The sequence below is a fragment of the Sprattus sprattus genome (genome assembly GCF_963457725.1).
Source record: "Sprattus sprattus genome assembly, chromosome: 14".
NCBI lineage: Eukaryota > Metazoa > Chordata > Actinopteri > Clupeiformes > Clupeidae > Sprattus > Sprattus sprattus.
Window position 1 is genome coordinate 16,913,039 of NC_137912.1, and position 15,970 is coordinate 16,929,008.

At 43.2% G+C, this 15,970-nt stretch overlaps 1 protein-coding gene across 1 annotated transcript in view; it reads left to right on the forward strand.

The window, feature by feature from the left end:
• Positions 1-12,268, forward strand: part of tdrd9 (tudor domain containing 9) — a gene marked incomplete at both ends in the record, with an annotated part of 42,065 nt that extends 29,797 nt beyond the window's left edge. Inside the window, 10 exons of the mRNA XM_080851646.1 lie at positions 5,252-5,341; positions 5,813-6,073; positions 6,809-6,970; positions 8,608-8,678; positions 9,337-9,446; positions 9,664-9,760; positions 10,094-10,232; positions 11,238-11,356; positions 11,638-11,710; positions 12,170-12,268. Coding sequence (XP_080707772.1) covers positions 5,252-5,341; positions 5,813-6,073; positions 6,809-6,970; positions 8,608-8,678; positions 9,337-9,446; positions 9,664-9,760; positions 10,094-10,232; positions 11,238-11,356; positions 11,638-11,710; positions 12,170-12,268 — 1,221 coding nt within the window. The remainder of the gene's footprint in view (positions 1-5,251; positions 5,342-5,812; positions 6,074-6,808; positions 6,971-8,607; positions 8,679-9,336; positions 9,447-9,663; positions 9,761-10,093; positions 10,233-11,237; positions 11,357-11,637; positions 11,711-12,169) is intronic.
• Positions 12,269-15,970: the final 3,702 nt, after the last annotated feature.

Here is a 15,970-nt window from a genome sequence, read left to right on the forward strand (position 1 = left end):
TGGGTGGGAGTTGGGGGATCCATATAGCAGTCGTATATAAAAGCATCGTCAGGAAGAGAGGGCCTGAGAGTGAGTTTGGACATAATGATCAGTCCTGGAGTCTGCGCCTCTCCGGCATGGGCAGTTCCCGCTCCTATTTCTGGCACAATAATAAACAGACGGAGCTCCATCTGGTGTGTGGCTCCAGAATAGGAGTGTATGTGAATCCCAGGGCAGGGACTTTGGCTTTCTACAGCGTCTCTGACACAATGACCCTCCTGCACCGAGTCGAGACCACATTCACTCACACTCTCCACCCTGGGTTTGTGGTAGGCTATCAATCATCAATGAAGCTGCTGTGACCGACATATCCAGATGCTGTTAGCACGTACATCTCACACATCACATAACTTAACACATCACTCACACGTAAGGATCTTGCAGCTGGGCCTGAGAACCTTTGATCTTTGGGACAACAACAGACTGAAGCCATTCCCACGTCTCTGGACCCCAGCTATTACATTATCTGTACCTCATGCAGTGTCACCACAGTAGACATAAGACATTGTGTGTGAGAGGTTTAGATGAGCTCTGTGTTGCATAACCTCACTCTCCCAAGTGTTTAGTCCCTCTGTTATTGCATACCCTGCCTGCTATTTTGTAGTACTGTAGTCCACAAAAACACCCTGAAACAACTTGTATCTCACATACTTATGCCACCAACGGAATAAGCAGGGCAATGGCAACCAGGCGCACAGTCCTTCCTCCCTCACTTTAAAAACCACCAGCCTCCACTGGTGCACACACACACACAGACGTGTACACACACACACACACACACACACACACACATGCACGCACACACTGCGTGCTGGTTTAAGAGAAGAGTCACCGGACGAAGCTTTTTTGTAGCAAGATAAGTTTACTTGTTAAATGATGACACAATGCAATGCTGTCACAAATGATACATTAACATCAATAGTTGGAGAAGGCCTTCTTCCCAACACAAGAAATGTTCAAGCTTTTAAAGCTTAGTTCTGTGATGTCACTCTGGGCCTCTAGAGGCCCCCTTTCATCCCATGATCATGCATGGTTTCAAGTCTTGTCACTTATCCATTTTGTAGAAACAACAGCTTATAACCTGACTTTTAATGTATCCATTGGTTTCAGAAATGGCTCATATGAAAGCTAAAACCCTCCCAAATTATGTTTAATATACTAAAATAAATGTGCTTCACTGAAGAAAGATTGATAATTTAATGAACACAGAAAGGTCAGATTTTGCCAAGACAAAAGTTTTGTCGCCTACAGAGAGTAATGTGAAAATTGAACAAATAATTTACTTCAAATACATAAATATGTTGCATAACATCAGTGAATTAAGTAGTGGTGCTGTGAGATCCATATTTAATATCTTGTATGACTTCCATGGGCTTGAAGAACTGCATCCATGCGGTTCGACAATGATTCATACAATTTATTGATGAAGTCATCAGTAATAGCAAAGAAAGCAGTCTTACATGCCTCCCAGAGTTCATCAAGATTCTTTGGTTTCGTCTTCCATGCTTCCTCTTTCATTCTACCCCAGACATGCTCAATGATGTTCATGTCTGATGACTGGGCTGGCAAGTCCTGGAGCACCTTGATCTTCTTCGCCTTGAGGAACTTTGATGTAGAGATGGAAGTATGCGATGGAGCACCAGCCTGCTGCAAAATTTGACCCCTTGTATGGTTGGGAATGTAAGAGGTAGCTAATACTTCTTGATATTTTAGGCTATTGATATTGCCTTCCACCCTGCAAATCTCTCGCACACCCCGTAAACCCAGACCATGATTTATCCGTCACCAAACTTAATTGTTTTCTGGGTGAATCTCGGATCCATGCGGGTTCCAGTAGGTCTCCTGCAATATTTGCGGCGGCTGTGATGTAATTCAACCGAAGATTCATATGAGAAATCCACCTTCTGCCACTTTTCCAGCGTCCACGTCCACATTTTTTTAATTGTGTTTTGTTTAGTGCTGGTTTCTGGGCACTGATTCGATCATGGAGGCCATTTCGAGACAGAATTCTACACTACTGTCCTGGTTGACACAGGGACTTGAGGTGACCAGGCCTGTTGGAGCTCTGTGGAAGTGGAAACATTTTCGAGCCAACAAACGGTTCTCCCGAGCAGTTGTCTTGCAGGGTCTGCCGGACCTGGGCTTGTCAAAAACCTCTTCAGTCTCTTCAAATCTTTTTCTTATTCTTTGTACTTGACGCTGAGACACATTGGAGGTGTCAGCCACCTCAGCAGTTGATCTGGTCTTCAGCCTCTTGATAATCAACGCTTTGGTCTCAGGGTGAATCTTAGGCATGTTGTCAGGTCAAGTTGCAGTTGATGTGAAGGTCTGGTTTGCTGGGGTTCTTTTTATACACACCCACTAACTGATTGATTAATTATTGATCACAGGTGAGGCTGTAATCTAGGATTGGGTGCATCATATGACAAGGCGACAAGACTTTTGTCTTTGCAAAAATTGCCTCAGTGGGCTTTACCAAGCTGTGAACGTTAGAATGCTTTTCAGCAGTTTCGTTTGGCACCAAAACATTATTTCAAAAGCTGTTGGGATTGAAATCAGCCATTTCTTGTAAAAAAAAAAATGTATTACAAATATATTTGAGGGGCACTTAAGGTCAACTTGTACCCAAGCGACAAGACTTTTGTCAGGGACTGTACACAGAAAAAAACACAAGATGTTTTGGTACTTTTTCAACTGCCGGTCTGCACATTATAATGTCAAGTGTTTCTTCCTGTCTGTCCACACCACCCCCTCTCACATCGTTAATCACCCTTTCTCACACAGTTGATGCCAGTTGGCCTGCTGTATTCTTGGTTTTCACATTTTTCTGTTTTAAGTATGCTATAGTTCATTCAATATATTTGATTTTGTCTTACAACACACACAGGCAAAGCTACTCCAGGGCCAAGATACTGCATGTTCAGGGCTGCTCTGTGGAAGTGGAGATGAGCACACACACACACACACACACACACACACACACACACACACACACACACACACACATGTGTACACACACACACATGCAAGCACAGACACATGCACCCCCCCCACACACACACACACACACACACACACAGGCAAAGTGGAAGTGGAGGTGAACACCCACACACACATGTGTACAAACGCACACACATGCGTATCACTTACTTGCATGCACACACCATAACACCCATACACTGATATTCATACACACACATGCAAGCACACACACATGCACCCCACACACACACACACAGGAAAGTGGAAGTGGAGGTGAACACACACACACACACATGTGTACAAACGTACACACATGCGTATCTCTTAATTGCATGTACACACCATAACACCCATACACTGATATTCATACACACGCACACACACCCACACACAGATGCACACACAGATGCGCACATACACACACACTCATGCATGCACTTTAGCACTAATGTTGATGAGATCAGAGCCGTGTGTACTGAGGAAGTGGTAGCAGGCGTACACACATGCTCTGGGTTTCACTCCTTGTAGCATAGAATAATAATTGCAGGTCCGTTAGACCTGTCGGTCATGTTAACTTCTTTAGTGTGGTGCAGGCACAGGAACTACCTCAAAACACTGCAGTTCCTCCACAGAGGTGAACACATATGCACCAGACAGGCACACCATTTCCAGTCATCATCTGTCACCTAGAAACCTTTAGAAGTGCCTTAGGTGTCTCAACTTTAACATGGTGCCGCTTTCAAAATCCCTAGACTTTATTTTTAAATTCAGTTAAATATAAACTACCAAGAGAAAATTCTTGCTTTATTGTCCAAAAGATTTTCAATATCTCTAGACTTTTTTTTGCCCCCTTTGAGTGGACCAGCTAAAGAAACGCCATCATCATTAATCATCCTGGTGCCAGAGGATCCAGGCAGACCAGGCTTAACTGACGTCTTAGCTGTTATTTATGACAGGAACAGGAGTGTTTTTTCAAAGAATGGCATTAGGGAATGTGAATGGAATAGGAAGGCCTGGTCTCATGCCAAGCTTTTCTTTAACCAATCATAGTCAGAAAAAGGGAAAAGCATAGTAAAGAAAAAACACAGTCATCAGAAATCGTAATAACATTGGCATGATGTATAATATATTAATGTAGTCTATTGGTTTTTATACCACACCTACAGTGGAATGTAAGTTAAACCAAGTAGCAAAATCATGGCTGATGATGAAAATTGAGATGAAAATGGACTGATCTGGGAGCTCATTGGTATTGTATTGTGTCAGGGAAACTCACCCTTTATTATGTAAAGCTGAAACAATTAATCTGATTCTCCTCTAAAGAAATGCAGCATGTGGCTATTAGTTCAACTCTGACCAGACTCTGGGATGCCTAATTGCAACCAATGCATGGGGCTGTCTGTGAGGTCAGGTCACTGCAACAGTAGCTTCTAGCTGTCCAGGACACGTGATGGTTGCCTAGGGCAGGAGAGAGTGTGGCTTATGATACATTGTAGGCCTCTAGGGAGATAACATGGTCCATGGACATGTTTCACACCACATATGACACATTTATGTCTATTTCTGCGATGTATCATAAGCCACATTGTCTACTGTTGCAGTGACCTGACCTTCCCAGGCCTGCTTTTCCACTCAAAGACCTTGGTTTCTGAACAAGACATTTCAAACATTGTACCTATTCTTCCTATTAAAACTATACTGAACTGAAATTATCTTACATTAATACAGTGTCTGCGTCATTGTTTCCAAAAGTGTCTAGTTCTGTCCATCTACAATCAACCCCTGATCTTTCAAATTAAAATGGGATCAGCAGTGTTTCTGAAGGTCTGCATTTTAGGGGCTGGAAAACGGCGCAGTAGTATGGACCCCAGGTGTAAATGTGGCAGAATTGATGTGATTTAAAACTAAAATGGATACGTTTGGATGTAGCCTTAAATAGAACTCTACTGATTTCCTTGACGTTACTCCTACCCCAACCTAAATTGCTATCTGCGCTGCATGCACGCCTCCTTGTGTAGACGCCTCCTTGCGTAGAATTTAGTGCCACATTGGCGGGGCTTAAGATCATGAAACTCATCTCTTCCTCATTTGGCACCTCTGGTCCCAGGGCCAGCAGTACATCTGGGCCTATTTATTGTCCCAGCTTCAGCTTCACTCCAAAAGGCCCTCATGCTTAAACCGGATGATGCGTCCTTTAAGAGACAGATAACTTGATTTTGTGTGTGTGTAGGTTTTCTTCCTGGACTTTGGGAACACTGCTCGAGTGTCCATCAACAGTTTGAGGGAGATGCCATCAAAGCTTCAAACACTACCCTTCCAGGTAGATGACTGCTGACCTGTTCTCTGACACCTGTTCCTTGCATTTCAAACACACACACACACACACACACACACACACACACACACACACACACACACACACACACACAGTCTGCCTCATACTTATTCTCCATTCATATTTAGTAATGTATGAGACCAATTCAAGAAGCTTTTTTGCACACTTTTGCGGCGTGTTAACCTGTGGCTCGTTTAGCTCGAGGAGACTGTCCAAAACTGTAGTTACTTGATCATTTAGTTATGGTAGTTGATGATGGATCGATTCTGTGATCACTGTATTCCCCTTTTTTTACTGAAAATCTGCTAATTTCTGTTTCCTCATCCTCTGCATTTCCTCTTCTCTCTCTTTTTTTTCTTTCTGTCTTTTCTCCTTCTCTCTATCTCTCCCTATCTCTTTCCATTTCTTTGTCTCCCTCTCCCTTTCTCTATCTTTCCTCCCCTCCCTCTCTCTCAGGCTCTGGAGTTTCGTTTGGCCTTCCTGGCCCCATCAGCTCAGTCGATGATCTGCGGTGAGCAGTGGAGCCGGCGGGCTCGGAACCGCTTCTCCACGCTGGTGCACGGCCGTGCGCTGGCTGCCTCGCTCCACTCCGTGCTGCACGGTGTGGTGCGAGTGGACCTGCTGGTGCCCACCGAGATCGCAGACAGCGTCAGTGTCACTGACATCCTCGTTAAGGAGGGCCACGCCCGGCGGGCCCCCGAGTGCTTCGAGTCAAAAGTAAGTGCCGCTCACATTGCGCCATTGTTATCACTGACCTCACATAGGGTTTTGTAATTTGTATCATGATTGATGAAGGTCAATTCACCCCCAGCCATCCTGTAGCGAAGGGATAGAGTACTCACCCCACCCGGACTTGAACCCGGGTCTACAGGGTGGCAAACACGGACTCTGACTGAACGTGAATTGTCAAATACATAACATGCTAAACCACTGTTCCCCAAAGTTCATTTCTATGGCGTTGTGTTTCTTAACTGGGCTAACCCGAAATTAAAACAATGTCAAGTATCTTTGAATAAAAGACTTGACTTCAAGAAGTTGTTGGATCAGGATAATATATGGATAGTAAAAGTCGTGGGCTCACAAGGCCAGCCCTTACCCAGACAAACTGACTATTAGTCTCCGGTTTAGAGTCTAGATACCACGAAAGAGGCCCCATAGCATGACCTTGTGACTCCCCCCGCTGTATCTCAACTCTCGGAGACGAGCACATGAGTCCGTCATTTCCCTCGGGATAAATAAAGTATCCATCTATCTATCTACAGCAAATTTAGTGTTCTAATAACACTGCCTTAATGGGCCAGTCATTCTGAGGTAGAAGGTTCTCGAGGTAGGAATTTCCTCTGTCCCATCCCCACCCAGTGCATCTAGATCTTTGACCTAGTCTGACATATAAGAGTAATGTCATTTGCATTCTTGGTGTGTGTGTGTGTGTGTGTGTGTGTGTGTGTGCAGCAAAGTCATGAGGCACTGATGACCATGTATGAGGACCTGGCCAACGGCACCTTCTTACAGAGCAGTGCCAGCCCGTCCTGGACTGAGCAAAAGCAGAGAGATAAGCTGCACATCAACAAGCTGCTGGACCCCAAAACCAGCCCAGGCAACCCCAAGGGAAAGGTACCCATGAAGGATTCATGTAGTAGGCCTTCTCTTCTGCAGTTTGTTAACATATAATAACATGTACATTTAAATTTACATTTTTTTCCGAGATGCTTCTCTTTTCACGCAGTGTGAGGGGCAATTCACACTAACTGCATGCCTGGAAATTCTCAGTTGAGACTATGTAGAGAGAATGATGAAATGCTTCACTGTATAAACAGATGTTGGCAAGATTAGTAAAAGCAGAACTAATGACTCAGCAGAGGCTTTTGCTTGTCACAGATAAAAGAGCAGTTTTACAAAGACCGCTCTTCCTGTGCAGGCCCAGATTATAGAATATTGCAATACAATTTGAACTGGCCTGCCTGCATGTTGTGAGACCACTGCAGATGATTAAGCATGTGGTGGTGCGTTTGGTCTTCAAAGGGCCACATGTTACTCCTCTTCTGGTCACCCTGCTAGAATACAATTTTAAATTCCTCACTCTCAGCCATTGGATCAGCCCCAGCTCTTTTTAATGCCTTTTTAACTCAGCACTATTCACTTCCCTGATGAGAATCTGTGTCTTTATAAGTATAATAATAATTTAAAATATCAAAACTGTTGTTGTTGTTAATAATAATAATTGTTATTATTATAATTATTACTGATTGTTCACATTTTAATTATTCAAAATTACATTTGTTGTGTGTTTTTTAAGTCGCTTTGGACAAAAGTATCTTCTAAATACCTTCACCATAACCATAATCATATTCATGATCACTTGTTGCCAGGTAAATGATGCAGTAGTAGGTAGTGGCAAAGAGAATTGTTATTTTCTAAAAGTTCCCTCCCCTAATGTCTGTGCAATTTCTTGTGAGCAATCTCTCACGTACACAGGGAGTCTACTTTCAGTTGCTCTCATCAGAAGCAAACCACAAACATCTCTTTGAGAAGGAGAGAGAAAAAAAAGACAGTGAGATAGAGAAAAACAAAAGACCTTTATCAAAAGCAAATTTAACATCATCATTTACTACAGAGTACCTAACTTGAATACGCATTTGGTTGTTTTCCATTGCGGTTTAAATAAAGAAAACGATTTTTTAAATTATGTTTTGTCTTGAGTTCATGAAGACAGGGAAAATCGTGAATCATTCATAACAAAACAAAAAATCCAGATTGGCCTTGAGGGAACATGCTGACCTTGCCTTTGGCCTACTCTAAAAGAATAGAGGGATCTGTCGAAGTAAATAAGATTTCCGTGCAGTTTACAGTCAGTTTACCGTCAGTTTTCCATGGAGACACCAGATTGTCCGAACTACGGCAGACTAGATATGCAAATATGAAGCATGTCTAAACTGTGGCTTCTTATAAAGAAATGAAAACAGGCTTTCACAGGCCCTATGTGTTGATATTTTATTATTTGACTCATAACTAATCAGGTACTGTTCCAGTGATCATGGCAATGATGTCTTGACTTTTTTTTTTACTGTCTTTTATTTTATTTGTTTATTTATTAGGCCCACAATTTGCATCCAAAATCTATTGAATCATAGTGAACACACAACACATCATATCGCAAATATTGAATCAAAAACTGTAGTGTTTTATAGTCATATTGTGGTTCAGAGAATCAGAGTGATTCTTGGCCCACTGTATCTGTTTGTCCCATCCAGTGCCTGGTGCATGGCCCTTACAGCCCCAATAAAATCAAGTTCTACAGTATGAGCCATACTTCACTCTTCAGGTGAGTGAGTGTGTGTGTGTGTGTGTGTGTGTGTGTGTGTGTGTACAGTATGAGCCATACTTCACTCTATTAGTGAGTGTGTGCGTATGTGTAGTTTGTGTGTCTAGTGTGTGAGTATTTTTCTCAACTTTTTACTAAAAATACTTCAACCGTACGTGTCTTCAGAATTAGTTCAGAATAATTATCCAGCAGGGTTTAGTGTAAAAATGGTTGATTTGCTAGTAAACGCGAAGAGAAAAACCAGAGTGCATCCCATGATTTACATTCTTGGTTCTCTCACACACAATGAGACTCCTTTTCATGTTAGAACAACTATGGGCCCCTCCTATTGGCTGTACCCATTTTATTTTATGGAGAGGGCCTCTGGATCCGGAAACAATCGTATCATATTTGGGCATATCCTGCACCGGTTTCTGACCTAACGCTGTTTTTTGAGAAATGGCCTTGACCGAAGTTTCACCCGGCCTTATTTCATCTGCAGACATTTGTTTTCAAGCCCATTCCTGAGTGTATTTTTTATTTTTTTTAAAGCTTATCAAACTTCACACAGATATTTAACAAAAGTGCACACCATCTGATCTACTTCAGTGCTTTGTTAGACTACCATAGAGGTAACATATTGGATACATATTTACTGTGTTTCTGTGTGTGTCCTCAGGCCTGTTCTCCTGGATCAGGACAGCATTAACCAGGTGGCGATCAATGACAATCCTCAGTATACCCACAACAGGATGCTGGTGGCAGGATCAGTGTCTGTCAGTGCCTCAGGTGTGTGTGTGTGTGTGTGTGTGTGTGTGTTAGTCTCCGTGCATTCACTGTGTTAAGCCTATGTTGGTCATTAGGTTTATGCCTCCTCTTCAAAGAAATGTTTACATTCTCTATGCCTGCGTGTGGGTCTGCACTATTTTTGATGTGTGTATGGAAAAATAATTGGAAACAAAGTATGTGCGTGGATGTGTGTGAATTTGTTTGTGTGTGTGTGTAGGCTCTGGGATCCAACTAAGGGAGACCACTCTGATGCCTCACATCCTTGGTCTACCTGCTCTCATCACCATCATCTTCTGCCCAGTCATGGAGCTACGGTGGGTTGCCATAGAAACGCCCCTCAGCTCGACGTGTCCGTCATGGACCATGTATAGAGGAACACAGGAGTGGAGAAAAACAATTCTAGCTTGATATGCATAGTATAGAAACAGGTGTTCCGTATAAAAATGAAAAAGATACAGGAAGTCTTTGTATATTGTTGTGGAGTAGAAATATTTTTAGTTTCAGCGTTCCATAGTCATTTCATCATTTTGCCATGATAAGTGTTAAAGAATTACGATCCACTGTGCAGTAGTATTAAGCCTTTTAAAGGAATGCTATAGATGGAAATGAATCAATTGTGTGTTTATGTTTGTATGTTTTCTCTTTAGAACTGATGAGGAGCGCAAACACTTCACTGGTGCTCTCTGTGGGCTTGGCCCCACCGTCCAGTCTCAGGACGGTCTGCTGCCAGACAACGACATTGAGACCACCTTTGATGTCAGGATCGACACAGACGATATCTCTGAGGTCTCACTCAACTCCGCTCTCTCTCTCTCTCTCTTTCTCTCTCTCTCTGTTTCACTCACATTCACTTTCACACACACGCTCCCTCTTTCTCTCTTTTCAGTCTCCCGCATGTAAGATAAAATTAAGCATATACCCATAGCGTGACAAAATAGCAATTAAGTTTACAGGAAGCTGGTAAACACCTGGCAGTTGCAGCAACAACAGAGCTGTAACTCAGCAGAAACAACAGAGCTGTAACTCAGCAGAACACGCAAAGCTGTAACTCACTGGTTAAGACAGTGTGAGGAAAGGCCCAGCAGGCTATATTGACAGACAATGTAAACAGGCCTGCTGGGCTAGGGAGGGAAAAGGCTGTATTGATTGAATAGGAGGAAAAGGATGGTATTAATATGACAGGAAGAAGGACTTGAAATCGTGAGGTACACTGCAGTTAAAACAGTTAGGGCAAATGTGCTAAAATGGGCAAAAGCCCAAACCACATTTGCAGGGAGTTCCGCTGTGCACAAACACAAAAGAACACCAGACAGACTTGATATGAAACTGTATCCCATGATGAGAGGAGGGGGGCTTTTTAGTTGCTGACCAAGGAGGATGACATCACAGAAAGTGGGCCAGAACTAGAGGTTAAAAGCCAAAGCCTTTGGGGTAATAGTCAGAAGATCTTCTCCAGCCATAGATGTTGAATGTACCACTTGTGACTGCATTTGCATTGACGGCTGTACTGTATCTATTGAATACCAAGTAAACTCATTCATTGCTACAAAAGAAGCTTCGTCCGGTGTCTTCTCCTTAAACCAGCACAAGGCATAAAAATACCTAACACGCACACACTCATATTCGTTATAAACTGACAGATAATGATGATGATGATAATTACATTGACATGGTGTATACATTTTCAAAATGATAAGGATAATTTTGTCAACCAAACTATTTGTGGTTGTCATAGAGTAGTAAAAGTAATAAAAGTCTGATATCGGCCTGTCTCCTGTTTGTCATTTTCAGATAAATAACTTGCGTGCAGCGATTAATCGCTTGGTTTGTGAGGGCCCTAACGGTGTTCTGCACTTGTTACCAGAGAAGATCAGCACATTTCAGCAGGATGCTAGAGACCGACTCATAAGGTGCTCTCTCTCTCTCTCTCTCTCTCCCTCTCCCTCCGCCCAAGTTTTTTTTTTTTATGTGAATCTCTGTACATCTCAAAGCATGTTACTCCTACCCATTACTCCAACTTATGTTATAACCATTTAAGATGAATAGCTTTTTAAGGCAGCATTGAGAGCTCTGTCACCTCAGTTAGCACAACATGTTTCAACTGTTAGATATTCCAGGTTGTCATTTATAGACATGTTTTACGGATTGTTTTGTTATTTGCAGTTAAATGGTGACTGTTGTTATTCAACAGACTCTTCACCAGGTCACCTCCTAGAGAAGACACAGAGCCCATTTACCACCAGAAACCCAAGAAATGGAATCAGGTGTGGTAATATGTGTCTATACACAGGCTATCACCCGAGAGGCTACAGATTCCCTGTCTGGGTGCTGCATTCATGTTTAAATACATAGCGTCACCTAAATACAAACAGTTCAGCCTGAATGTCTGCACACCCCTTCCACCTTCTCCACATTGTATTACATTACAGACATATTGTACAATAGATACGACATTTTTTGTCTCAAAATTCTACACAAAATAGCCCATAATGACAAATTGAAAACGCTTGTCCGGCTTGACTGTAGGTCCCAAGTCACATACCTCCCTCTATCTCCATAACAGTGGAAACAAATAACAAATAAGTTTCACAAGTAGGTTGGAAACAGAAGTGCAAACTATAGACTGAATACTGAATACACGTAGCAGGACTGGTCAGTGTAATAGATGCATTCATACTGATGACATTGCGTGTGTGCGTGCGCGCGTGTGTGTGTTTGTGTAGGTGGAAGCCTCTAACCTGATGGACATCTCAAATGAAGATGAAAAGAACAGCAAAGGACACCTGTTCCAAATGCACTCCATCACAGTCCTTGGCATGTGAGGGCGCTTAGCCCGACTCTCCCGTGCCACCGCTGCATCCAAGAGCACTGGCACACCGTTGTTTGTGTGTTCATGTGTGCGTATGTGTCGTTCGTGACCATGTTTTCAAGAGACTTAAACACAAGACTTTTAATTTATGCTTTTAGGCATCAGAAATGCCATTGTTGATGAGTGTCTACTTTGAGTTTACTTTAAGTTAAGCAATAATCGTTTTCAAAAGTTCAAAAAAAGAACCATCATGTTTTTTTTTGCTGAAATTATGTTGTGTCATTCTTACTTTGTTTCATTAGTAACTCAGGGAAAGAAAAGACATTCTTTGTTCAATAATTTGACCAATGTTTTGGTCAAGCAACTTTCATTTGTGTGTGTGATCAGCATTACCAAACAAATTATGGTAAGGGAGTTCTACGTACAGAATGTCTACATAACAATATATGTTTGGAAACTCAATCGATTTTATGTTCCCATTTCTTTATTTCTAGAAACAATAAAATGCATTTGTCATTAACAATCTATTTTAACCAAAATAGCTATGACTGATACACAGATCAGAGAGATCTGTCTAGAAAACGGTGGACAATCTGTCAAACATCCTGGAGAATAAGGTGGGACTGCTGTTTTTGTCCACGGAGACGGTGACTCCGAGGGACCCGTCCCCTGAGCCCGAGTTGTCTATGGTAATATCCTCCAGGTGGCCGCGGCTTGCTGTGACCTCCTCATTCAGAGAAACAGAGGAGCTTTGGCCTTAAGTACGAACCGAAACAACAAGGACGTTTAGCTTTTTCTCAGTTGAAAAGCAAAAGCACCAAGACATAGGTACTCCTAAAGCATCTGGTTAATACTCTTATAGTATTATAATAGAGTATAGTTAATGAAGGCATCATTTATCAATACTAACTACAAATTGTTCAGTTCAAAGCAGCTATAAGCCACACACTTTTCAGTCTGTATCAGTAAGCTTAATGACATCAAGCCTTTAGCGTGTGTACTTTTTTTTTCTTTTTTGCAACAGACACCATCATTGCAATCACCATCCATCATCTAACAGACCTGCTTCAGGGTTTGATAATGCTAACCCATGATCATAACTCATTTAAACTCACCTCCATCACAGTATTCAACAGATGCACTGGTTGTGTGGTGGGCCACACCCCAATCTGGCATCACTTGGTTGGTTCTGCAGAAGAGCTGATTGGCGAGAGATGGATACTTTATTGATCCTGAGGGAAATTAAGGTCGTCCAGTAGAGAGAGTAAAATCATACCGTGAGACATCTCTAGTTACATCAAATTAAGCTGACTGTAGTGAGTACTTACCTTCTTTGAAGAGTGCCTTCCCCTGAAGAAAAAAGAGGCTTTGGTAGAAATCTTTCTCTCACTGTTCTTCCCTGAATAAGGAATGCTGGCCTCATGCTTAACATTAGCATCCATCACTTTCCTGTTTGAACTTGAGAGATTTGCCACCCTCACATTGTGACACTGCTTCAGCAGCTCATCACAGAGGAGATAAACCAAGCGCTTGCTGAAAGAGAGTCGCTGAGCACAAAGGGCCCTTTTAAGTTCTTCTTTGGTGACAAACTCGGCCAGCAGCTTCCTGTAGACGACCCTGTAGACCTTCGGAATTGCCAATTTTGGGGGATAGGCTTCACTCCTGGATAGGCCGGACATGGCACAGAACTCAAACAGCACCCTGTTCGTGAGCATCAGGGAAAGGCCTGGAATGCCCAGGAGATGATCTCCCTCTGTCGCCTCGCTGACCTTCAGCAGCAGCTTCACCACCAGGGTCGCCACCAGGCACCGGTAGTCTTCACCCTCAAAGTTGAGGCTGATAGCGTGTGGTGGCCCTAGCGAGACACTGGCGATGCTGCCACTGGCCAGGCTGGAGTGGGACTGTAAGGACGCTGATGATGGTGAAGGGGATAAGTGATCCGCCTGCCTCTCAGGTAGCGATGCCATCACATGTCGCGCCAACACCACAGTGAAAACCTCCACCACATCAGCGCACACCTTAGCCGAGGGCCTAAGGGAAGTCTTGGAGAAGCAGGCACCTTTCTCATTCTTTGCCCAAGGCTGGGGTAGGGCAATCAGTAAGTCCCGCAGTAGAGATCGAACAACCTTCTGTGTGTAGGCCAGAGTGATCTCCAGGCCTCTATGCATTGCTAGCCCCCTTTGACCCCTGTTTTCTCCTCTAGTCAGTGAAATGACAGGATCAGATGCAGATCTCTGAATATGGAAGGGGACTGAGGTTTTTCTACAGGAGATGACCTCCTGGAGCTGATCCACCAGGTCTTGGATGAAGGGTCGGAGGACACCACTTGAGGCAAGGGCCTCGAGCCTCTCCTGAGCAGCTCTGGCATTATCCACACACAGAACCATTCTCTCCATGGTGCCCTTCAGAGCGTCCATAGCAGGGGATGTGCTGGATACAGACGTGCGCCCACTGTCCACACAATGAAGCCCAACAGAGGCCATGTCAGTCGGCAAACTCCCGCAGGTGAGGCCACCAGCATGCGTGTAAGTTTTAGCTCTGGCCTCCAGTTGGAGGACCACTTTGGATTTACCATCACCAGGGGAAACGCCTTTAACACTGACAGAGCACAACGTGTCAGAGAGTCCTCCACTGGTTGTCTGTGAATGCTCAGATTCACTGAAACTCGGCGGAAATCCTCCGGATGCACCTGACTTACATTTCCCCATCTGAGTTTCCAGTCGAGTCACACCAATAGGTGTGGGGAACCAGGAATCACCCATGCCGTTCCTGTCCTCTTCAGTGAGAGCAGCTCTACTGGAGTTTTTATCCTGGTGAAGACGGGGCACAACACCATGCCGCTCAGGAGTACATTTAGACACCGAGGTAAAGGTGCCAGGGTCTAGGGTCTCCAGGACCTGATCCATCCTCACTCTGGTGGAGCCAAATAATTCAGGTGAAGCGCCCATACAGACCGGAACAGTAGCCCTCATCCTGTTGACCTCCACCATCGCTTGAGGGAGCACCAGCTTGGCAGATTGCTTGACCCAGGATGACAGAGTCCATGCCAGCTCAGACACAGGCACCTGCCACAAAGCAGCACAAGTACTGTTTTTTAAATACTTTCAAATTTAATGTAGTTTACCATGGCACATAGTTCCAGTACAATCAACCTTGTAGAGGTTGCAATTTACCGAAAGATGTCAGAACAGGTGGCTAAAGATATCCAAGTGACACTGTTACAGAGAATGTACAACCTTATCTGCTGTAGACCTCTGAGCATCCCAATGTTCAGACTGGCATAAAACATTCATCAACAATATATTTCTTCCTGATATTACTGAGTGCATTACAAGACATGTAAATATGCTATTTATTGCATATTCTGCTTTGAATTAAAATATGCAAATGAATTTATACATTTTATTCTTTTTCTACAACTGTCAGCAATCTTTGTACTTACAGAATTTTCCATGCCATCCCAGAGAGATTGGAATCGCCTGTATAAACAGAAGGGGGGTTAGGACAGGAGAGGAGTCCTAACAGATAGTGACTGTCACCATGGTAATGAGGAGAGAAATTGTTGAAAAACTATTGCTTCTGTGCCATTCAATGATTATAGGTGAAAATATATTTCCTTTCACATCTGTCCATGCCTGTTTCTCACTCCTTAATTCATACTCTTTCCCATCCCGTTTATTCAAGATGTTTTTATTTTGTTATTTATTTATCTTAT